Below are 25,261 nucleotides of genomic sequence, written 5' to 3'. Positions count from 1 at the left end.
TCAGAACATCAGTGAAGGACGACACCGAGCCTGTCTCTAAAAAAAAGAGGCATTTGTGACCTGAATGTCAAAAGAACATTTGTTGTCTGCATTCCTGTATTTGATATTGATGCCTATAGAATCCTATTCTCTGCTCACAGGCGGTGAGTGCTGCAGATTGCTCTTTCAAACCATCAGTGCCAGATCAGAAGCACATTTAAACAGGTCCGGGTAACAGCACTTTTCCAACAGCATCTAGTTGCAATAAAATGTTCTCTGAAAAGGTGTAACCTGGAAGGCAGAAACTGGCTTCATAGTTATCTAAACCTTTTCCATTTGATAGCTAAACTGTTATGGCTGATTATAAGAACTGCATCATGTGATTGTTGGAGCTGTTATATCATTGATGCACTTCATGTTTAAAATTGGGTTTACCTCAGTCCAGTTAATATTATGTTTGTTGTTTAATTTGATATTTTAGCTGGATGTTTTTCACAGACAGAGCCATGAAGGAAACTCTTTATTCTTGCAAGGTCTGGTGATTCATCTCTGTCAATTATAGCAAATTTCTTTGCCAAAATGTTTGTATTATTTTCATTTTATTATATCCAGTTACGGTCATCATTTTCTCTGAGTGGAACTGATCAAACTTCATCTCTTCAGAACCTAACCATTGTCTGAAATGATTAAAAAATGGTTGTAAATTGAAAAAGAGAGAATCATTATAATTTTATTAGATAGGGAAATATTCCATAGTGCGCCTTTGAATGACATAATAGTAATAATAATAAAAAAAACTCATTCAGTAAGTAATATTCAGAGTTTTGGAAATTAATAAAGGACTGCATATTGTAGTCTGCACTGACTGAGAAATTGATTCATTTTTCTTTCTGATTGAGCTAGAATTTGTCAAATAATTTAAGTTAGTGAATATTGATTGACAGGTCATTTACAGTATCTTTTCTCTGTAGTTCTAAAACACAGTTTGACAGAGAAAGAGAAGATGAGAATGATGATGAAAGAATTATATTGACCGTTGTTGTTTTTAACGGGATATTGCAGGGTGACAATTACAAATGAAAAATGATGACTTGGAAATTATGTTTTTGTCCCTAGGTTTTTAACTATACAGATTTAACATCTTTATTACTGTAATTAGCTCTGAAAATAATCAAACTGTCTGAAAATTTTAATATTGAGGTGTCACAAGAACCCAGGCGTGAACCGACCCCGGTGTATTTAAGGAAGGCACTTTACACCAGGTTGTTATACGGAGTTTCGCTATGCAATGAGTGAAATTTTGGAAATAAATTCTACTGGTCCTGTCTGTGTAGTGATAAGAATAAAGTCCAAATTACTTAAAATAAGCAGAATGATATCACAAATGAGTTAGAGGAAAATCTGCTGTCGGAGGTGCTTATGGGACTCAAGGATAAATTCATATACTATGCCTGCAAAAGAGTGTTTGTGTGTGTGTGTGTGTGTGTGTGTGTGTGTGAGAGAGAGATCTGGCATGTTCGAGTGGGAGATTGAAAACACTGTTCATTTTGTTTTCTGTGTTTTTGATAGAGTGGGTGCGGGTTCTCAAGAGAGCTACTGATGACTAAACAGATGTGTGTCTGTTTGCCTAGGGATCTAATATAATAGTCAGAAAAAGAGCTGAGGTGTAAAATCGCTTTCATATTTTAGTGTGTCATCGATTTTTGGCTATAATGTGGTTTTGTGTTCATGCTATCTCAGTCACTGAAGTACTTTTTTCCCCACATCTTCACTTGTGATATAAGGTAGTGTTTCCCAACAAAAGGAACGCTAAAAACAGCACATTTTCAGTATCCAAAATGTGCAAACAGAAACACGGGCTTAGTTTTATATCATTTTATCTGTTTCAGTTATAATGTGCACAAATGTATGCACTTGCACACATTACGATCTTTGTGTATTGCGATTTACAGTAGGTGTTACAACAGTCCATGCCTTGTGAGGTATAAGACCGGCTGGGCTTCTATGCTTTTCTCTTTGTGTGTTAGCATTTAGCGCTAGCTACAGTGGTATGCAGAGAATCTCTCCTCTTGGCCAGCTGAAATATGGTCTTGTGGCCCCTCCCTATCTGCCTCTTCAAGCCGTTGAGCTCGGGACCATCAGACTCTCAGAGAGCCGTTAATCTGCATAGCATAGACTCAAACGCGGCAACCTTCATGACTGTTCACCCTTGACCTTTTGAACCTGACTCTCAGTGTGGGTACCTGTGAACATGGCTTTTATCAACTGTCTAAGAGCACTAGTCAACCAGGCTAAGGTAAGACAAAGCGAGAGAGAGTGAGAGAAAGAGAGAAACACACAAAACACATAGTATAGATTTAAAAGCATGAGAAAACTGAGAGTCATGCTTTGATTGACAGCTGTCAGGACCAGGTCTGTTTAAGAATTAAAACAGCTCTGTGTCGTTGCAGGCACTGAACACTAACAAAAAGTACCAAAAGTTCCATGATGTTCCCATGTTTTGGGGCATTTTTTTTCATATATACTGTCATAGTACCATCACAGTACTTTGAGTGTAAGGGAAACAACTCTCAAAAGTTTATGATTGTCAGTTAAGGGTAAATGTTTTCTTTTTTGAAAAGGAATGTTTTGTAGTATATATGTGGGAATAGTTGTTAGAAGGCACTTTGTGAGCATGTGTAAGTGTTTGGGCTGATGCAGTGGGCGTAGGAAATTATCATTTGCTGAACTGGACTCTCTCACTGAGAGACGGCCAAAACTCTGTTACCAGGGCAACGTCTTTTTAAAAGCACCCTTTCAGCCTTTCCGCATTGCTCAGCCAATGGGCTACACTGAAAAACCCATGACATCATAACGTTCCTAAGTGAGAGATCCTTATATATTTACTTTTTTTTTCCGTTGCAGACTTGGGATACAGTGGAATGTCTGTCCAACTGAAATTACTGAAACACATTTTGATTCAGTTGCACACTAAACAGACACTGCTATTCTATATATACTGTATATATATATATATATATTGGGCAGAATGTCAGAGTTGGAATAAATTTACTGTATTATAAATGTATAGTATAAATACATTTAGAATACAGTAAATGTTTATTAAAAAAAGATTTTTTATAATGTTTTTTAAAGTCTCTTATGGTCACCAAGACTATTAGAAATAATTAAATGTGTTTTAATATATTTTACTAATACTAAAGCTGAATATTCAGCATAATTTCTTCACCAGTCTTCAGTGTCACATGATCCTTAATTCAGAAATCATTCTAATACAGTATGTTGATTTTCTGCTCATGAAACATTTCTTATTATTTTCTGGATTATATATAAGTAATAGGAAGTTCAAAAGAACTTCATTTATTTGAAATAGAATTAGCAACATTATCAATGTCTTTACAATCATTTTGATCACCTTTTGCTTTGCTTTTAGTCTGAAGAAAAGTCTGTTTTGCCTTACAGTGTAAAAAAATTGTAATTCGTGCCTCCTTGAGGGTTTATTTTATCAAGCTGATTCTGAAGCGAGAGTGAGAGTACAAAGAGAAAACCAGACACAGACCTTGTTGTTAGATTTCATCAAATATGATTGTACAATTTTTCCTGATGTTTCAGAAGCTGACCTGCTGTCGTGTCCAGCGCTCAGGTAAGGAAGTGAGATTCTATTATACTGTAGCTGAATGGCTTTATAACCACATTATTACTGCTGCTATAGCACCTATAGAAAAACACTGCAACTAGCTACATTATTTAAAAGTGATGTGGACACAGCTCAGCCTGAAACAACTACATTCAACTCTCTCTCTGCTGTTAATTAAATGCTTTCATGTTATCACATAAAGTTTGAGCTGTTCTCCTTGAACACTCTGTGCAGTCATCTATTGTAGATGTCATCCAGTTGCATTTTAAGAAAGTAATGGTATCATGTGACACAGAAAGTAGATCATACTATTTATAACACACCTCAGATGACATGGATATCTAATATCTAATTATTCACCACAAACTACTGAGGCACGTGGATTCCCTGTGTGCCATTTTAGGAGCCACTCTCTGGAAGCGTTTGAATATAAAAAAACAAAAGTTATAGCCTAACTTTATTACATTTAAATCTTTTATTTGGATGATTACCTGCTGATCTATTCATGTATATTAAAACAATATTAGAATTGTTTTGAACAATTTCTTATTCTAATTTAAAAATAATCAGACTAACAAATATTCACTCAGCCCCCTTTTAGGGCACACCTTATTCAGTTTCTGCTGGGACATTATGATTATGTTTTATTTGACTCTAATTATAATTTTATGAATGTTTGTAGTTGCAAACAGACTACTGTATGTGGTTCTTTAGGTGTAAAATACACACAGACAAGGCATTTCAGTCCACATGATTGCTCGTTTTTTTCTTCTTCTTTAAATAGCCTACTGCAAGTGCCTTTCCTGTTAATGGTTGTTCACTCAGTGTAATTGCTTTATTTCTCACTTATCAATCTCTGGCATGTTAACAAACTTTAGAAATGTTCTTCTCATTGATCTTCAGATTAGATCTTTACTTAGTCACATAGTTTGGTCAAGCACATACGTGTGAGATATTTACTGTGTATATATACACTGCCATTCAGATCAAAGCCTCGAGCTTTGAGTCCAGAAGCATTAGGAGCCTAGAACCAGACTGGATAATTTAAATATTGTATTATTTTTAATTTGTTGTTACATTCACCCTATGGCAACATAAACCCTTTTGTCCAGGTGTTTTTAATAAGATAAGGACATTATGTGAAATAATTATTTTTAAGAATTAGGCCTAATTTAATTAATTATTTTTAATTAAATTAACATTGTTTAAGAACCAAACAAGCAAACATTGATGTTCATTTTTAATTATTAAAAAAATGTTGTCAAATAACATTTGGGGACACATTATCGCTTGATCAATTTTTATATTAGATGTTTAGGTTATAGCCTATTTATAACCTGTGGGCATTTAACGTGTCCTTTGCATGAAGAAACACAGACACAAAAAAACCCTACAATAGGCACATCAAACAAGGGCTGTTAAAAAAAAAAGACGGAAACTACTAGTACAGTCAAAAGACGCACGCCTAAAGAGACTTCATGTCCCATGATGCTTAGCGGTTTGAATGGTTACACGCAGCGTCCACGTAAAGTCCTTTTAATGAGATTTTTTTTTTAAGAAATGAAACGATAGCGGCAACATAATGATAAAGCAGCATGAATAATCACTGCTCCGTCTCAGGACTAAGACCTCGAACGCATTTGAGTCTCAAAAAGAAGAGGTCCAAGGTTAAAAGTTGCGTTCAGAAGTCAGGAGAGAGTTAGCGAAGGAGTTTGGAAATGGATAAACGCTGCAATGGCCAACAGACGCGATCTCTAACTTCACAGTTCAGAGATTCTACATACAGAGCCCTGACTTTACTGCGAAGGAAGGCGAAACAGCAGCAAATAGCGGGTAAGTTATGCAGTCAAACGGTTGTTTTTACGGGGAGGGTGAAACATAAACGAGTCAGTCCATTTATAACCTTCCAACAGGGCACGAAAGTCTTTACAAATATGCTTTATACGGTTATTATTAGCATTTAATGTAATAATAAATTACATATGTTTGTGTTACATCATTAAATATGTAATGAAATATTATAATATAATCAGTATTTATGTGCAATAATGAAACGAACCCTGAGGTTTCCTTAATGCATTGATGAATCCTCTGAAATGTACCGTGGTAACCATGGATTCCGCTAATGTTAGTCAATTGGTTGGATCTGTGTAAGGAATCCCAGGTGATGTTAGAATTTTCTTTCTTTTTTTTTTATTTTTTTTTTTATGACAGCCTATCACATACAAAGTTTACTAAGCCGATTTTGAGTTTTCTGTTGAAACTATAACTGTGGTTTCCCATGGACCAGGCTACTTGAGTGTGCACACGCTGCCACGTTTATGCATACAGCTGAAATAAAAGATCTATTCATTCATTTTAGAGGCCAACAACCACTCGCACGCGACTGTGGGAAACTCAGAGAGCTAGGTGTGAGTGAGGCAGTGAGAAATCAGTTTACAGTACACCAGTCTCCTTGATACAGTCGGCACTAGTCGTCATAGCTGGGGGCGTGAAAAGGGTGGAGTCGGCGATGGGGAAAACACGCAAACATCGTGTGTATTTGAAAGACAAAAATGTCATATTGTGAGGACTGCCGACCGACCGGCAAAATGAATTGCAATAGGTTATGATTGGCCTTATTTAATTAAAAACTGTGTCAATGACCCAACCAAATGGCCGGAGTGTCGTTTCCAGACCAAGGCTGCGTTCCAGTCCACAGACACGCACTTGCGAACTTTCCTATAAGCACTTACCCTCGGGGGAATCCCTGCCACCATTTTGAAGTGCGTTCCACTTCGTGAAGTGAACGAGGAAAGTTTATATGGACAGATTTAGACCGAGGGAGCGAGTCAACTTATGTACACTTCAGGCATATATCCCACAATCAGTACGATTGTGACGTAACCACAGATCGTCTAATCACCACCACAACAAACACTCTATGATATTAATTATAATTTCATTTATTTTAAAATAACCCAAACACACTATATACATGTGGATGCTGCATTAAACAAATTCGTAAAGGGGAAAAAAGTAAATAATAAATCAACTCATAGCTGATTCAAAGTGATCAAGGGCTTAGGACGTTCCAGTTCAGCTCATTGCGGTTTCCGCCAGTAGTGGGCACTCGTGCAACGTAAGCAATGACGTACATCCGAGTGAACGAGACGGAGGGAAGTTAGCGAGTGAAGGGCATGGCAATTTTGGACTGGAACGCAAGGGGGTAATCCATCAGCCGGAAGTTGAAGCTGCCTCCGGGGGCTGCCATTGTAGCGGGCTATCACCAGCTGTTAGCATCCCATTGACTCCTATTCATTTTGGCGTCACTTTGATAGCGATTAACTTTACATCTGAGGCGTCCAAAGAACATACTTTTTATGTTACGTTATGGCCACGTAGAAGCCGTTCTTGTAAAAATAGGCTAAAAATTGCGTCATATCCACTCGACTGTCCGTCACACAGTAGAGAAGTTACCGTATAGACAGGAGGAGTAGCTCGCCTCGCACAGCCTCGCAGGCAATCTTTTACTGTCTAAAGTCAGCCCATGGCATAGAAGCAAAATGACAAAATTATTAATCAGAATACCAAAAGTTGCTCCAATTAAAATTTGTCTTGGCACAGCTACTCAAAGATTTACAACTGTCAGTCAGTTTGCTCACGTGACATCTACGTCGTCAAGCTCTGTTTGAGCTTGCGCAGAACGCTTAGCTATCAGGAAGTGAGTGCCCATGTTGAGCTTCAACTCTCTCCGTTGAAATCAACGGGGTCGCTGTGTCCATTTCTTTTGCTGGAACGCAACACAAGCGTGCCGCACAAGCCCTCAAAAGTGAAGCCAAAACGTCTCGATCGCCCCCCAGTGACCGGTCCTAGTATAGGTCAACCCTGCCTGCCCGTGTTATTCAATGGTACGTGAGACCTAAACAATTAGGGATAGTTCACTTTGAAATTACTTTTTTTGGTATGTTTTAGCTTACCTCAAGGGCATCCAAGATGTAGGTGTCTTTGTTTCCACAGTAGTTTCAATTTTGATTTTTTAGGTCAAACCGTTCTTGTCTGACAGTCCATATAACATGGACACCACCTCAAAGAGCATGCAAAGAGAAGTCCAAATTAAACATGATTAAATGACTCATTTATGGCCTAAAACACATAACGAGCAGTTTGTGTAAGAAAACGAACAGTATTTATATTGCTTTTACCTCTTGTAACCACAGCCACGTCCAAGTAATCTGAGGGCGCGGGTGCTTCGGTCTGCACACTGTGTATCGTGATGTATTATTACTATGCAATAAAAATTTATTTTCATGCAGTAACTTACAATATTTCTCTGTCTGCTCTGTTCCTCTCCAATGATGTCTGCTGATTGCAGTACCTTGTTAAAATATGGGAAATACAATTACTTACCACGTAGTCAACTTTATGAAAAAAAAGTCCGTTGGTGCTTCAGTGACTACTTGGTACAGAGAATCTGTTAATCACAGCTGTCAATCATGATGACACAGCACCATTTTTATAGCATCAAATAACTAACTAAAAACAAACTTATTTAAAACAAACCCTTGAACATTACATCAATGTGATAGAAACTACAGTAAATGACCGAAACTATTTTTGGATAAAAGTGTATTTAATTGTTTAGTTGGACTCATGCCCATTGAATAACATGGGGAGGCGGGGTTTATGACCTATACTAGGACCGGTCAATGGGAGTGGGAGTGGGGGGGGGAGGTGGGGCGTTAATGTATTTTTAAAACCACTAATAACCACTTTGGTTGCTCAAAAGGCTTTTATCTGGAGAAAGAAAGAGTGTGAGAGTCGAGAATCTGAAATTGCTTTCAATTAACATAACTGACAAATCTGTGTGTTCTCATGTTTGGTTTTATAACAATCCCTACCTTTTTTTTTCTTTTTTTGATTTATGGGGCAACTTTCTGCTGATCTCATTACAAACATGACAGTGCTAGTTTCCAATTTACATAGAGACTCCAATAATCTTGATGAGTTTTCAAGTTGCTGCAATTAACCCGGTTTGAAAGTGCACCGCCTGTCCTTTGAAATAGTCAAATCATGTTGGAATTGTTTGCTTCTATTCGTTTACAGATCATTTGCATTTCCTCTTTCATGTGATTTGTTTGAGCATGTGAGGATCATGTTTATCCTTGAACAGAAAGTATTACATACTCAGTCTGGGCTTAACTATAAGGGCCAGCTAATTTTTACTTGCCATGCCAAAACGCTCACTCACCCTGCCACAATAAATAAAGTAGGCCTAGTTATTGTTTTTGTTGTTTTTGACCCATAGCTTAATAAATAAGATTATGATGACACCAAAAACTACTTGCCTGACTGAATGTTGTTGAAAACAAGTAAACTGCCAGTAATAAAATAATAAGAAATAATCAAATTGAGCAATAGCACAAATAAATACAATAAATAAATACAATTGAACAAATACAAATGAAATAAACATTGCTTTTCATGTGTTTTATGACGTGAACTGTATTCACTTCAGACATAACAGACTATGGCTGTCTCATTTCGAAGGCTGCATCCTCCGGAGGTCGTATTTGTCAGCTTCATACATCGAGGCTGCTTAATTTCAGTAAACTGACCACTACATAAATTCATTAAGAAATTACTACAATTTACAATTCACTAGGAATAAAGGTCGATTATATAATGGTTATACTGTTCTGAAATAAGACGTCCTTTATGACGTATGCGGCCTACAAATGCAACTTCCGGAGGACGCAGCCTTCGAAATGTGGCGCTCTATGTTTACGAGGATTCTCGCCGATACGGGCATTTTGACCTAATTTTCTATTCGTTTTGTAATGTGCTCTGAAGCACAAGAAGATGTGAAAGATTTCATTTCAGTATTCACGCCCTTTCTGAGATGCGGATTTCTAGGCCTGCCCTTTGGATGTGTGCGCACAAAACTTCTCACACAGTCATTGCCAAATTTGAGTTCTCTTGCACGTATTCTTACTCTTCAATATGTAAAATGGCTTAAACACGTATGATAAAGTTCCCAGTTCCTGTCCTGACGCCGGCGACATCGGGCAGTCCTTATTGTCGAGCCCTGTCAGCATTTCTGATGCAAACGTTTTATAATATAATTTATTTAGTTTATAATTTTATTTTTAATGAATTTTTTTTAATTTAAGTATTATTTATTTTGGAGCTGTGTCTTTAAAGAGTCCTGACCTGTGTAGATGCCCTCTTGAAGAGATAAAATAAGATTGCAATTTTGAGCTCACGTTTTCCTGTTGAATCCAATATAGTTTTAAGTGGACCTTCATTCAATATAACAGCCTCTTTGAAAAACTTCACTGCATTGTGCATTGCACATTCACTCACAAACAATGTACAAACTGTACAGATCAGATTGTTATGATCAAGGATCTTGTACAAGTAAACTAGCAATTATTTTTAAATGGTGGGATCGTTCAGAAAAATTTGTAGAGTGGAAGGTGTATGACATAACCCTTTTGGGTGCGGGCAGTGAGCGTGTCATTTGCTGGTGTGACTTTATGGTTTGAATCTGTGTATGATCATGTCATGATACAGTAGTAACATAGAATGTCAGCTGAGAGGAAGCAAGTCATGAAAATCCACAGTGTTGCAACAAAAAAGTACAGGAAAAAAATCCTTGTTCTCTATTTCCAGGTTTATCATAATATACAGTATATATATTATATTTATTGGCCAAGTGTGACTGTTTACTTGTAACTGGCACTGACTTACATCCAGACAGTATACTATATGGTGTCCAAATGTTGTCAAACTTAGAGCATTAGCTGCTTTTTTCCATGGAGTATTAGATGAGATTAATGATGACTGTTCTAATACTGAAAGGCCAGGAAAATGTATGTCGTCTGTAAGTCTTGTCTGGTTTTTATATTCTTGTGCTACTTGCTTTACTCAAAATGTAGGGATCTGCCAATTGGTTGATCTCAAAATACATTTTTTAAGATAATGAAAATAGGCTAAATACATTAAGTAGTAGTCAAATGTTTCATTGTCTTTCTTACAGTAAAATGTAAATTGTTTAAAATTAAATTATGCATTCATACACAGTTACAAAATTATATTTTAAATAAATTTTGTTCTTCTGAACTTTATATTCCTCAAAGAATCTTAAAAAATATTAAGCTGTATTCAGTAACTATTTTTAACATTAAAGGGGCTATGTGTAGGTTTTTACTTAAAAAAAATCTTTAAGATAGAGACAGAGTCTTCATTTGTACATTTATGAGCCAACCATAATGTAATAGAACGAATGATACCTTGACTGTTCACCACGGTTGCCTCTATCAGCCTGTAGGCTCAATTGTGTGTGGAAGGAGTCGGGTCCGAATTGGTGTGAAAATTCACAAAATGGGACATCATGCGTGTTCTCGTCTACTTGGGCTTACATACGTACGGCAGCCATTAGTAAGCAGTGGTAAGCATTAGCAGTAGTGTGTCAAGTGGACTTTGCGGACTGAAAGAAGCGACCAGCCTCTAGCACAATCCAGATACCCACGAAAAAAAAAAAAAAAAAATCCTTATCGTGCGCACCGAGAATGAGCATGAGACTAGCTGCAGTTTCTCTAACGGCCACTGATGTCAGTAATGGTGAGAAATTTCAGAACTTCCGCAATGCTTCGTTAATGATAATAAGAAACGTTTCTTGAGCACCAAATCTACAAATTTTACAAATCAATATACAAATTTTATGAAGGATCATGTGAATAGCTATGTTTCCATTCAAAGTTGTGTATTTAAAACGTAGGCTATTCAAAATTGGAATACCACGTAAAATATAAAATAAGCAGCATCTGTTCAAGAGAACAAAATCGTCACTTCTTGGAAAATTGGCACAGAGTATTTGTAATAAAATTGGAAGTTTATGCAATCAGGGAAGAAACTGAGGCTCTTTTTTTCTATAATCACTTGTGTCTTAGGGCGTGCAGACGAAATGCAATAAATTTTGTCATGTAATCTTGAGATCGGATGGCTTGTGTTTGGGAATGCGATCATGTGATACATTTCTGGGAGGCCATTGTATCAAATCATTCTAATTTAACAGACTTTGTTTCAGGGATTTCAGATTGATTAATCCAACATTTGAGATGCTGTAGAATGAAATTAGTCTCTCTTGTTAGTCCAGTCACATCCATTGTTGAGTGTGTGATTACGTATTCCGTAAATGTTTCCATCATAGTTTATGCACGACTTCTTATCGGATAAAAAATGTATCCGCCACAATTGAGTAGGATACTTTTTTTAATGGCCATTTTCAGAATGTAGGCACATCTTGCCATGTCCATCCAGCATTTTTTATGCGATATCCCAAACGTGGATGATAACATAGCTACTGAAGTCAGTAGTAATGGCTGCTGAAAATTCAGCTTTGCCATTACAGGAATAATTTATATTTATATATATATATATTTTTTATCTATATATATTAAAACGGAAAACTGTTATTTTAGATTGTATTGTAATACTACACACACAAAAAATATGTTTTTTTACTGTGTTTTTGATTAAATAAGTGCAGTCTTGGTGAGCATAAGAGACATAAAAAAAACATTCAAATATTATATAAATGTTATAAAATATTTATACTACATGGCAGTTGAATGGTTGAAGCCTGATTGGTTGAACATTCTAAGATGTGCATTGTGAAATCATTTTCAGTAAAATATTTACTGGAAAATTATTTTTTGTCATCTGTATCCAGACAATAGTAAAATGCCACAGAGAAAACCACTGTTTTTCAGTCTCTGCTACAAGAAAAGCTGCATATCCACACAACAGACACTGATATAGAAAGGGCATGAAAGTACAAAGCAAACAAACAGTAAAGTACAAAAACAGCCCACATGCCTCTAAAAGAGGAAGTTAGTCATGTAAAATGTTCTCACATTCTGTTTCTTTATCTCTCTTTCTCATTAGTGTGTGTGTGTGTGTGTGTGTGTGTGTGTGTGTGTGTGTGTGTGTGTGTGTGTGTGTGTGTGTGTGCGCGCGCGCTGAAATTCTGAGGCCCTGTTAAGGGGAGACACTACGGGAAAACATTTTTTTAATTTATGCATCTGTCAATTTTAAGATTATGGGCTTTTTGTCTTCTCATTAAGTATTTTTTTTTTCAGACTAGTGGACAGAGAACACTAAAAATACACTTAACTATATTTTTTCAGCACTTTATCTATTTGCATCTGTAGATTTAAATCACAGTATATCTTTAAAGGCCATTTTCTCAAAATTAGTTTTCCATCCTATCCACATGTTTCCACCAGCTTATTCACCGTATCCCCCAGAGTTAGATAAGTCCATACACACCTTTTTCATCTCCGTGCGTGCTGTAACTCTGTCTGACACACCCACTGCTAGCCTAGCTTAGCACAAAGACTGGATGTAAATGGCTCCAGCTAGCATGCTAATGCTAAAAGTCACAAAATAATGCAAAGATTTTCCTATTTACATGTTGTGATTTGTATAGTCACAGAGTGTACATATAACAAAGTCACATGAGACACAGCCATCTTTTAACTATATAAATATTAGGGACTATTCTCAGAAGTCGAGGTACTGCTATTTGGGAAGAGTGAACCTGAGAAGCACCGTGGTGAGGAGCAGAGAGTTCGTTCAGAGTTGTAGTAATAGATAGTAAAAGCATATAGATAATTGCATTACAATAGGCTAGAATAAGGGGAAAGTAATAGCGCAAGGCAAATTGTTTTTGCACAATTAACCAACAGACAGTAGCCTACCCGTACTGGACAAGGTCACTGTATCTCAAAAAAAAAAAAAAAAAAAAAAACTGCTCCTCTCCGATTCATTAGCATTCATTAGTTTACCTGTAGCTACGCTCATTTGTTACTGGGGCGATATAGCACGTTCGTGACAACACAATACTAACATTACAGGGGATACATGGAGACCGGGAACAACTGCAATAGTAGTGTCAACCCTAATTCATATAATGTTACATTTTGTGAACACTTACCACAGCCGTAGGTGATCCACTTTGTCCTGTCTGTGCTATTGATGGGATGGCCGTATCCCTCAGCACACGTTTCATGGTCCGTGTGGCAAATTCCATTTTTTCAAAATAGTCGTCCTCAGTGAAATGTAGCTACTGAGCAAACACACTGGACCTTGACGATCTCTTCAGGTGTGTTTGGATAACGTTATATTCAGAGCAAGTAACTTGCCATTGATTCATCAGGTCAGTGTTTTTGAACACCCATGATTTGCACTTATTTAATTGGATGCTCTTTTTTTAGTTGGATCATTTTTTTTTTTCTAGTTGGATCATTTTAGACACAGCAAATATTTTGGGATTGCAACAAGTTATTAAAGCACACTGCTTAAAAATGCTCACAAGCGTTTGAAGAAAAATGAAGCACTTGAAGTGGCATTCCACTTCAGTTTTCTTGGTCGATTTGTGTATGTGTGTGTGTATTTGTCATGGTGTGTTTATGTGTTTGAAGTGGAAATGCAGTGTGTAGCAGTATGTCCGTGTGTGTGCTGATAAAGCTCAGTGTATATATAGGTAGGTGTGCATATGTATAGTAATGTGTGTTTGAGAGGGGGACAGATTGCCACGGCCATCTTCGAACGAATTGTCACAGTTATTGAGCTGATGTTGCCTTTAGCATTTGATGATTGGCTTCAGAGTATTTTCGCATCATAAGGTCAAAGCTGAGTCACTCCCTGTCATTCATTTCCTCTTTTATATTACATCGTCTGCCTGTCTCACTATCGTGATTCTCTCATGGTCCTGCTCCCCATCTTTCTGTATCTGAGGTGTACGATGGGGTGTGTGAGCATGTGTTTGTACGCGTGCGTTGCGTGTCTGATTTGTGATAGACATCAAAGAGGCCCAACGAAATGGAAGTGATGCGTGTACGACAGCGCCACGACATTTTCTTTTGTGCTTTCCTGTCTGATCCCTTGTTTCCTGAACTGTCTGTCCTCCCCCCCCCCCTCTCCTTAACCACTCCTTTCCTCTCCCCTCATTCTCACAGGACCAAAGGAATGACAGCAAATCCCAGGGAACAGGAAATGACTATACAGACCGTCTGAACTTTGATCCAATCAGAATTGACTTTTCAAAGAATTTTCAAAGCTATCGAATTTTTAATGCATAATTACTTTTCATGCCAAAACCCGAGGACTTTTCTGCACCGTACAGCAAGGGGCGATATGTTTTTTTCATCTGCGATATGTTTCATCTACGATAAAATTGTAATTGTTGTTTTAACTATGTGCAAGACTACATTATCGAGTAGCTTTGTCACGCACTTTGCAATAACAATGTGAATGTTCTAGAATGCAGTTAGAATTAGGGATGCGGCGGAATTTCGGCTACCGAAAATACTCGGCTGAAACTGGGCCAAAATGGTTTTGGAGGGCCGAAATCAGTAACCGACGTAACAGACTTTAATTATTGCTTCTCCGATGGCACTGTTCATTGTCTATTTCATGCACACAACAGAAGCTACAACAGAAAAATATGTCGGCTGTGTGGACACTATAGCTCTGGATTGGCAATATTAATTTCACACATAATTTTAAAATAGCTTCTTGCTGAACCCCCAGCATGAGCTTTTTATGGAGAGTGGCGACCGTTATTTTATAACATGATATCATCGTATTATTTTTGGAGATGCGTCATGCTTGTGACGTGACACACCGCAGCCACAGCAGAGCTTCCTTTTTTCCTTGTTTTCTAAAATACTCACAAACGTGTAAACTGTATTATAAAGTAAAGTACATGATATTCTGAAACACCAAATACATGTAAGTAAATGTGTTTTGTCATTTACATTATAAATTATTTAAATGCAAGTTGAACTATAATGTATATTTTTTTAAGTTTTTGTTTTATCAGCAACATAAGCAAGACTGCAATTTATTTTCACGAACATCAGCACAATTGCAAATTGTGATTAAATAGTCTATACTGAACTGTGGTATAGACTCTAAGTAAACAAAAAGTTCAAATGTAAGTTACATTTTAGACAAACAATTTTCTGGTTATGTTATCTTTCACAAATCAAGTAAAGTTGTCCATTGGATGCTCACTTAAAGGAGTGATGAACTGAGAAATCAAATTTTCCTTGAGCTTTTGACATCTAAGAGGTCATCATATTATAAGAATATGTAAGGTTCAGAACTGAAAACGTCCTTGTTAGTCCAATAAAAGCTTTTATTGACACCAGCCTCAGCAAACAACTCGTTTTTCAAAGTGGGGAACTATGACGTCAAAGAGGATAAAACACCACCCCCGCAGAAGAAGATCAACGCCCACTTCAACATGGCCGGTTTAGCCCCACCCACCCATTCGCGCATTACACGCACAGATAAATAACATAGATTCCTACCTCGTAATGACAAACCGGATCGAGCTACCGAGCAATACAAAATATTGTGCAGTGTCTGGTTGTGGAAGAAGACAGTGGCTGCATATCTCCTCTGGATTCCAATAGGCATGGTTAAATTTTATTTTTCATGACGTTCCAGCTGATGAGTGTAAAACCGTCTGTTCTTCATTTCACTGAGGATTGTTTTGTAAACAAGACTGGACTTGAAGACCGATTAAGAGTAAAGAACGGTGCTGTGCCATCTATATTGGATCCGACAGGAATAGTGCAACACACAGACTCACAGTCGAACATGTATGGGCGAATCATTCCAGTTGCCATTTTACAACATTGGACGTTTTCAAAACAATTTCCCCCACGTGCACTGACGAGTGACTGAGTTGAAACTCATTATAATATGCAAAACTGTTATCCACTCACAGCAGTGGGCGTTTACTTCCAAGTCTTCAGTGTAAAACGCCCATGAAAACCGAGTGTTTTTGAGCTAGGTTCAAAACTACGGTAAAAAAAAGCCTATTACTTATTCATTTTGATGTGTTTGAATGTAAAAACCAAGCGAACGTCATAAGTTGACCTTAGACAACAATATAATAAAATTTAAAAAGCCAGTTCATGACCCCTTTCAGAAACTTTCAGGTACTTTTTTCAGGCCTACTGTTTTATGAATACTGTGAATTCTGACACAGTATTTTTCTTCTACTATGCAGCCAGTGATTCACTTGTTAAGTGATTTGTCGCCTCCTACTGGCGGTTTTTCACTATTTAAAAAAAATCAAAATTACAAAAACACATTCAACAAAAATTGTGTAATTATTGCTAAAAATTTGCTATTGTATTACAATAATTGTATCAGCACAATTTGCACCGAGACACGCATGCACACACCGTAATTGTGTATTGCAGGTGTGCAGTTGGGCTTTGGGTTGGTGGTTGTTATACTTCAAGTTTAATAACTTTATGAAGCGCCTAACTCACAACCCAAATAAGGCTAATGACAGGCTTTCTGGATTATGGCATTGAACTCATTTAGCATGTTAGGGCACAGAAGCACACACAGACTGTAGTGTGGTACGTGGAGGAGGAGTTTTTGATGGCTGAACATTTGGTCTCAGGAACCAGATGGTATAAATGGGTGGGGGTGTGGGCAGGAAGGGCCGAACCCCCAACCCCCTCCCCTTCAGGATACCGCCACCACAGTAAATCAGATCCCAATCCACTGCTCGGAGACGGTTAAGCATTACTCTTCCCTATGGCCCTGTTTGGATAAAAACGACTTTTCTGGTTGGACCTTTTGGAAATATCTGGTCATGAGCAGGTTTTTGGTGTTCGAATGGCTGTGGAAGGCACTTTTCTGTGTCTCCTGAATGTTAATATATAATGTTAGACCACTGGAGTTTAAGTGATTAGGATGGAGATGTCGCCCCGACAACATCCAAAGGGTCACGGTGAGTTTTAACCTCACTTTATTCAGTGCATCTGGCTGCAGTCTCCATACTAAGTGCCTCTGGTAGTTGGCTAGTTTTCTGTAGTTATGTGATGTGATTTTTACTGATGTGCATTAGATTCTATCAAGGTTTTTCAAACTTTGGTGCCACAGATCTCCAAATTTGACCTCCTTGCGAGGAACCACTTGCTAGAATAGGTTTTGGTTTTGGTTTTTCAACTGAACCAAAGATTTGATTTTATTTTAAAACAAAAAAGAATGCATAAAAATATATACAATTTATTTGATGATTTTGTGATTACATTTTAATTTAATGTAGGCTATTATTTTCTGAACTTAATTTTCCACAGCTCCCGAGTTTTCAAACTTTTTATGGTCAAAATATGCTGATCCCCTTAAAGATGCTGATTGTGTTTGATGTTCTTTTATATGGTGAAAAACAACACGTGACATTGGTGTTCTGTTATTGGGTGTAATAACGAACACAGTCATTTTCATGTTCTTAAATAAGAACCGCTGAAGACAGTGTTTTTTTTTTTTCGAAGGGAATATTCCCCATGATCAACGTCAATGCGTTCATGTTTGCGCAAATCATTTCTCACCAGACTGCTTTATAAACGAGCATTATAAGCGTTATGGTGATTGTGAAACTGAGTATGTATACATCAGTGAACGCATAACGTTCGTACATCTCCCTTAGTAACGTTACCCTGCCAGTACATTCAAAAATAGCTCAGTGACATTATGTTAACCAACCATTCAGAAACGTCCTGTTCGAGCCCTAACTTCTTTGCGGTCATCATCTTGTTCTGGCTCCGACTCCGGTACAAACTGATACGGTTGTGCACAGATGTGTCCTCAGAGAACTCCTGCTGCCATTCTCTCTCCAAAATATACACTCAACTGTTGTCAAGGCAACACTCCGTGTGTTGTCTAAACGCCTGCTGTAAAGAGGGGCGGAGTGAGCGAAGCTCATTATCATTTAAAGGTATATACACTAAAACGACATGCTGAAAACAGAGCTGTTTTTGACCAGGTAAAATTAGTGTTTTCTTACAATACAAATGTGAATTTTTAATTAAAGTATATTACAAAATTTTCATTCAGACCCTAAAGAATCAAATTAACTTGGAAATGGCATTATATGACCCCTTTAAGTGCAAGATGTGCAGCAACATTCTGTCATACAGTATACTATGACTGACGCTGTGCTGCTTATGACATGCAGGGTTTAGTGAGAATTTGAACCATGAACCTGAACGCCAGTCAGTGAGGAATGTTAATCACACATTTGTTTGTTTGTTGGGTAAATGAAAGGAGAAGTTTAAGAGGAGAAACAGAAAGGCATATACAGGATTGGTAAAAGAAGAAAAAGAGAAGTGTAATTGGGGTAAGTAGAGGTGGACTGTGGGATTGTGGGAAGAAGCCAAAAAAACGCTAAGAACAATGAGGTGTATTCAGCCAAACACACACACACACAGCTAGAGCACAAAAAAACATTTCCTTCCCCACACACACACACTTCACAGATGCTATTTATTCATACAGCAGATGCTTCTGTCTTAAGGCCTTTTACTTGGAACTACTTACACTCAGATCTGAACATGAACCAATTGATATGAGGTTAAAAAAAGCTGAGAATGTATTAAAGGGATAGTTAAAAAGAAAAAATCTGTAATTTACAGACCCTCATGTCACTCCAAACATGTACTTTCTTTGTTCTGCAGAACATAAAAGAGTATATTTTGTGGAATGTTGGAAATCAAGCAGCTTTGTTCATCTCCATTGTATTGAAGAAGAAAAAAACCTGAAACATTCCTCAAAATATCTTCCTTCATTTTCTACTGAAGTCATACAGGTTTGGGTAACATTAGAGTGAGTAATGACAGAATAAAAAATTGTGTGGACTATATTTAACAGCATGTGTGGATATGATCTGATATCTTCAAACAGCTGTGTAAATTCATGAAGAATCAGTCGTGTGCTGTTCACGTAACGTAACTATCCAGAAATTCACAGCAGCTTGTTCATAAATGCACTTATATTCTGCAGGAACATAGTGATACTCTATGGAGAGGGCGGAGACTCATTTGGAAACTCTTCTGAAGAAAACAGGGGCTCTTCAGAAATGCACAGACTATCTTTAAAATGCAGTCTTTTGAAACACAGAGACTTTTCAGAAACTCACAGAGCCTCCTTGGTTCATTTCTCAAAAGTCGCAGTGTTTTCCTGATGAGCTGCTGGAAATGTCTGTGACCTTTCACTTTCATCAGAGATACAAAGATGTCATAGAATTTTTTACAGAAATGCTCTCAAGCACACTGACAAATATACCAGAAGAAGACCTCTTTAAATAGTCACTGTAGTTAAAGGAGACCTATTATAAGGGGGCTTTCACATTAGCACTTTTGGCGTGCACCCGGGTTCGAATGACATCAGAGTTTGTTTCGTTTGGATGATGTGAACGCTGTCTTCCAAACTCGGGTGCGCACCTGCGAACTGTACTCGGGTCCGCTTAAAAAGGTGGCCTGGGGTACGGTTCTTGTGAAATCAGGTACGGTTCGCTGCTGATATGAACGCAATCGAACCAAATCGCGGATGTGAACCGCTATTGATGACGATGTATAATGTGGTCGTATAAATTTTGCGACAGACAGACGCAAGTGTGTTTCTGTATCTTTTCTTTGAAAACAAAACCAAAGATTAAAAAAAACAAACAATGTGAAGCAAGCTATTCTATCCATTTTGATGCCATTTCATAGTGGTTACCAAGCAACATGATTACGCACCAGCTGCAGCTTGATGACGTAAACGTACCGCGGTTCGGATACAAATATATAATGTGAACACAGTCCATCGGGGGCTGGGGGGAAATCGAAATCGGGTTCGGAACAGGCAATCGAACCAAGTGTGAAAGCCCCCTAAGTCTCAGGTGTTCCCAGAATGTGTCTGTGAAGTTTCAGCTCAAAATATACACATATTTTATTATACATATGTAATTTTAATGTCTTTTTTTTTTCCCAACTTTATTCAACTTTATTCGCCAAGTATAAAAAAATACAAGGAATTTGATTTGGTTTTCTCCATGCAGGCAACATACAGTGAATACAAAAGACAAGCAAAAGATAAGGACAAAACACAGTGCAGTATATAAAATATACTGTATAATTTATACACATATAATTTATTATACCATGTTGTAAATGCCCATTTTTGTAGTGGAAGCAAAAACATGCTGTTTTCATGCATACATCTGCAAATGAGCTGTTGCTCCCCCTTCCAGAATAGAGCTGTGCCTTTGTGCTTGTGCTGGATACTGTCAAAAATGAACAAAATATCTGCTTGATTTTTATTATCGTCTCTATCACGATCACGTGACATTGCAGTTCTTCGTCATCATAAATGTATTATTTGTGTTTTAAAGCCAGTTCAGTTTAAATGTCTGATATATGGTTTTCACAAAGTTCACATAAACACAGTTGGTTATGTCTGTGAATGTAAACAGCAGGGAAAGAAATAGCATGTGTATATTAGATCAGTGTATTAAAGTGACAACGACATTAAATGCAGTACAGTCATATATATTACAGATTTATGGGGAAAATGGAGAAACAGAGAGGACGAATTTTTATCAAAATAGGGTTGTTTCGTACACACACTTTGGACACATAATTATGTTCAAAAACAATATAAAAGTGAATTTTGGAAAATAGGTCCCCTTGAAAATATTGACCTGAATGCTTTTGGTTTCAACCAAAACCACTCCAGGAATACAGAAGAGACAGAATGCAGGCAAATGTGGCCCAAATCTGATTTTGTCTTGAATTGTCATGACCATGTGAAGTTACAGCACAAACCGCATGGAATCTGATCTTTTCACGTGCGTTTTGTGCCACTTCTATATATGTGGTACTAAATCCGATACAGGCCAGAATCGCCAGATGTTTTTCAGTGCAACCGCAGACTGAACAGCCATATCAGAATTCATGCGACTTTTACATCACTGAGCAACATTTGTCACAATTCCAACAGTGAAAACACGAAAAGCCCGTAAATTTTGGTCAATGGCAGGGAAAGAGTTGTAGCAGCTGGATGTTGTTGAAGCAGATTAATATAGAAAATTTAGATTGTGGCAACACAACATTTTAGCAATGGCAGATTAACATTATATAAAGTTTTTTTTTTTTAATTAATTATATATATATATATATAATTTTTTTTTTAAATAATAATAATTCTCACATGCAAGCAATAATGCTCTTGCCATGGGGGTGCAAACTCGTATAGATAAAATTCCTATGGATAAATGCTTCCAAATGGAGCCCCCATTTGGTTGCATCTCTCTCATGGGCTCTCTTACTGTAACACACACACACACACACACACACACACACACACCCTGGTCACTCCCCTCATCACACACACACAAACAGATACCACACATATGTGATGCCAACAACAGGCATTTAAAGTGCATTTAAAAAAATGAGATGAAGTACTTTCCTTCTGCTCTCTCAGCGCTCATGGGAGCATTTAGTAGTGTTTTTCTTTTCTGCTTCAGGCTTTTCAGTGCTTTAAATGCCTCAGTCTAATTCTGGTTTGTTTTGCTCATGCAGCAGGGATTACCCAGGCTTACTACAAATCACTCTCACCCGCTCAGCGCCGCTCTGTGTGTGGTTTAGGGCTGAGCGCAGTGAGTGGGCGGGTATCTTATTAATCATTCTGTTCAAATTTCAATGGTTAGTTATTGAAGTTATTTTGCACTAATCCAAATTTAAATCTCTTTTAAAACAAGGTTTTAAAATGGCTGTACAAATTCTGTGTCTGCATTTATAAACTTTTTACTGGTATGTATGGTAGCATGTTGGACTAAAGCTGCAGTTCACGTAGAGTATGCTTATACTCTTCTATACCGGTAGGCTAGAGAGAGGGATTTAGCAAAGTAGGTAAAAAAAATAAAAATAAATCTTACATCTCTTTAATCATAACACTGAATTGCAGCCACCGATGACGTTTATAGTGCCTGGCTGACCCCCTAGAGGTTCTCTTAATATCTCAAAAATTATTCTTAAATTTGAATTAATGTAAAATGCTTTTGGCCAGGTTCTGTAGATCAAGATGGGTCATCTGTGATGTGGATGCTAAGCAACTCTGTGATCTTGACCTGCTGTCATGGTGCTGTTGTTGATGTGATGATTGTCAACGATCACCTCTGTAGTCATTTGGGTGTGGAGAGATACAGTATGATGTTGTCCTGTCCGTGTTTGTGTGTTAGATAAACAACTGAATTATTATTCAGATAAATAAACACAGAAATCGAACATTACTTGATAATTATAAATCACGTTTGTCATCTTGACATTTGTATTAAGATGCTAACCATCTTAAACTACTGCAGTTCTGACCACAAATAATTTTGTTAAATGGCTCAAAAACAGCCATCTTTAACTAATTTTCAGCTAAGCAAAACAAATAAATTTGCACTCTTTTTATCTGACAATTAGTCTTGCTTACTTATAGCCTAGGTAGCTTGCTGTAACCAAACCAACATGGACACACCTGTCAAATTATTACATGCTGTCTTATCCCGTATTCGAATACTCTTTGCTTAGTTCATTGTGTATGTACCGAATTATTAATTTGGATTAGCCTAAGCAACATACTGTTTGACCTAGATTTACTGCTCCACTACCAAAATTCTTCCGTGGCTACTGTTCTCATCAACGGCAAGGCATATATTCACGACGAAGTATAGCTTGCAGTCTTAAATACAACTTAAATGAAAAGTATTAAGATATAGGGGTGTATAATCATTGTAAAACAAATCTTACCTTGTTGTTGTTGTCTTGCCGAGACACACCGGTCTCTCCAAGTTGGGTTGTAGACTCATTTGGCTTCAGATTGACACGAGTCACGCGAGGGCTGTTCAGCGGATAACGTGATTGGCCAAATCAATTCAACACGTTCATTCAATCAATTTCACTGCAATCAACGTTTGTGATCAGTTTGCAAAATTAAATCTATAGCTGCTTGGTAACTATCAAATCAAAAACTAAGCTTGGCCCACTGCCTAACCTGCTTTCTGTGGGCAGTAGTGTGACTGTAATATCGATATGAAAGGACATTGTGATTAGTCTTTTTCTTCCGTATTGTGATGTATATTTGAGTGAAACGGCTTCTCGAAAAGAAAAAAGAGCACTTGATTTTGTCAGGAATTGATTGGTTCATTGTGGTTTGCTATGGATGTGATCTTGGATCTCACACAGGCTGTTCTGCTCTTGTGTCAAAAGACACATCATCAGAAAAGAGATGTCGCTACAAGTGTGAGATTATGAAGGCACATGAATTTAAAAAAAAATAATGAGTTAATTTTGGAGTCACTTTGACAGCGAATAACTTTACATCTGAAGTGTCCAAAGACTCCAATTGTCTATTATTTATTTCTAAAGAAACACGACAATATAAAAGGCTCCATTACCTTGTATCTTATGTTATGGCCCCGTAGAAGCAGTTTTTGTAAAAAATAAGCTAACGATTGCATCATGACGAATCGATTCTCCGATGCACAGTATAGAGTTTACCATGTAGACAGGAGGAGAAGCTCTCAGGTAATCGGGGGACGTTGAAATCAATGGGGTCACTGATTGTACTTTATGTGATTTTACTTATTATTGATTGTATAATAATAAATACAGAGGTCAAAACTATCGCACAAGTACGATAATAATCGTACGTCTGCAACGCTGGTCATGAGCCCAACTAAAGCAAACACTGATCTCAATCATGGTGACATCAAATTTCTATAAGTTTTTGCACTTTTTTAAAATTAGCATATTTTACTTTCGTTTTATGGTTTTTGTTTGGCAGCCATTGTCATCTGCCAGTCATTTGACCCTTTTTTAATGATATTTTTTACAGTGAAGGTAAATGATCATGATAATTCAGGAAATACCTGTAAAATAACAGTGTTTTTCCATTTATTTCATGTAGGATGTTTTACTTTAATGTTACAGTTTTTTGGGGGGCTGTCAGTCATTTAACCGTTTTATCATTTAACCGTACCATACTGTATGAAAAATACAATGAATTTTCTGTTAAATAAATTATTTGTAATTTTACAGTGTTTTGAGTACAATTTAAAACTAAAGAAAATGATCATCAAAAAATCAGTTATTTTCTGTAAAATCAGGAGTTTTTTTTACAGTGCAGTCAATTTTGATTTTATGGTGACTTTAATTGTATATGGCAAATAGTGCTGAATTTTGTGAATGAAGTGCAAGCTATAGTCGGTCTAATTACATCAAAAGTGTGTTTTCAATCAGATTTTTTTTTCTCAGTGAACTTTTTTTTAATTTAACAAAATGTAGGTCTTTCAGAGGCAGAATAGTCTGTGTATGATGGATGTGATCTGTAAGGTGCCTGATGACATAACCATGTACAGACAAATGCGCATCACACACATTCAAAGAGTAAAAAATTCTGATTTATTCTGTTCCAATCACATGCGTTCCCCAGGTTCTTGTTCTCATTTTATCAACTTTATGTTGATTTGCTACCAAAATGGGGCAGTATATGACAGAGAATCATTGAGAAATCAGTGAGACTCTTGTGTAATTGATTACCTCTAGTTTCTAAGCAAGTGTGACTGCAAGCGTTGATGAACACAAAGAACCAAAGTGATGCACTTTTAAGGAAAAATTTGAAGATCTGAAAATATCCTTTCTGCTGGTTTCTTTGCAGGTCTAACAAAAACAGATGCTCATTGGCAAATGATTACAGAGGCTGTCAACATAATTATTTAAGCACACAAGTGATCATTTTAGAACTTCACTAATG

The 25,261-nt window shown here is 37.1% G+C and overlaps 1 protein-coding gene across 4 annotated transcripts in view; it reads left to right on the top strand.

Annotated features, from left to right (window-relative positions):
• Positions 1–2,118: 2,118 nt before the first annotated feature.
• The window catches only part of stard8 (StAR related lipid transfer domain containing 8), a 57,960-nt gene continuing 34,817 nt past the window's right edge, over positions 2,119–25,261 (top strand). For 2 of the 4 annotated variants that reach the window (XM_039650086.2, XM_039650085.2), the window contains exon 1: positions 5,103–5,449. In XM_039650086.2, coding sequence (XP_039506020.2) covers positions 5,335–5,449 — 115 coding nt within the window. In that variant the 5' untranslated portion in view covers positions 5,103–5,334. Of the gene's footprint in view, positions 2,276–3,591; positions 3,623–5,102; positions 5,450–17,193; positions 17,427–25,261 lie in introns of those variants that run through there. The other 2 variants (XM_039650087.2, XM_039650088.2) reach the window with 2 other exon arrangements.

Source organism: Pimephales promelas, chromosome 4, assembly GCF_988280905.1.
Source record: "Pimephales promelas chromosome 4, fPimPro1.hap1.1, whole genome shotgun sequence".
In the NCBI taxonomy this organism is placed as follows: Eukaryota; Metazoa; Chordata; class Actinopteri; order Cypriniformes; family Leuciscidae; genus Pimephales; species Pimephales promelas.
The sequence above is the reverse complement of the archived record's forward strand: the minus strand, read 5'-3'. Positions and strand labels throughout refer to the sequence as shown.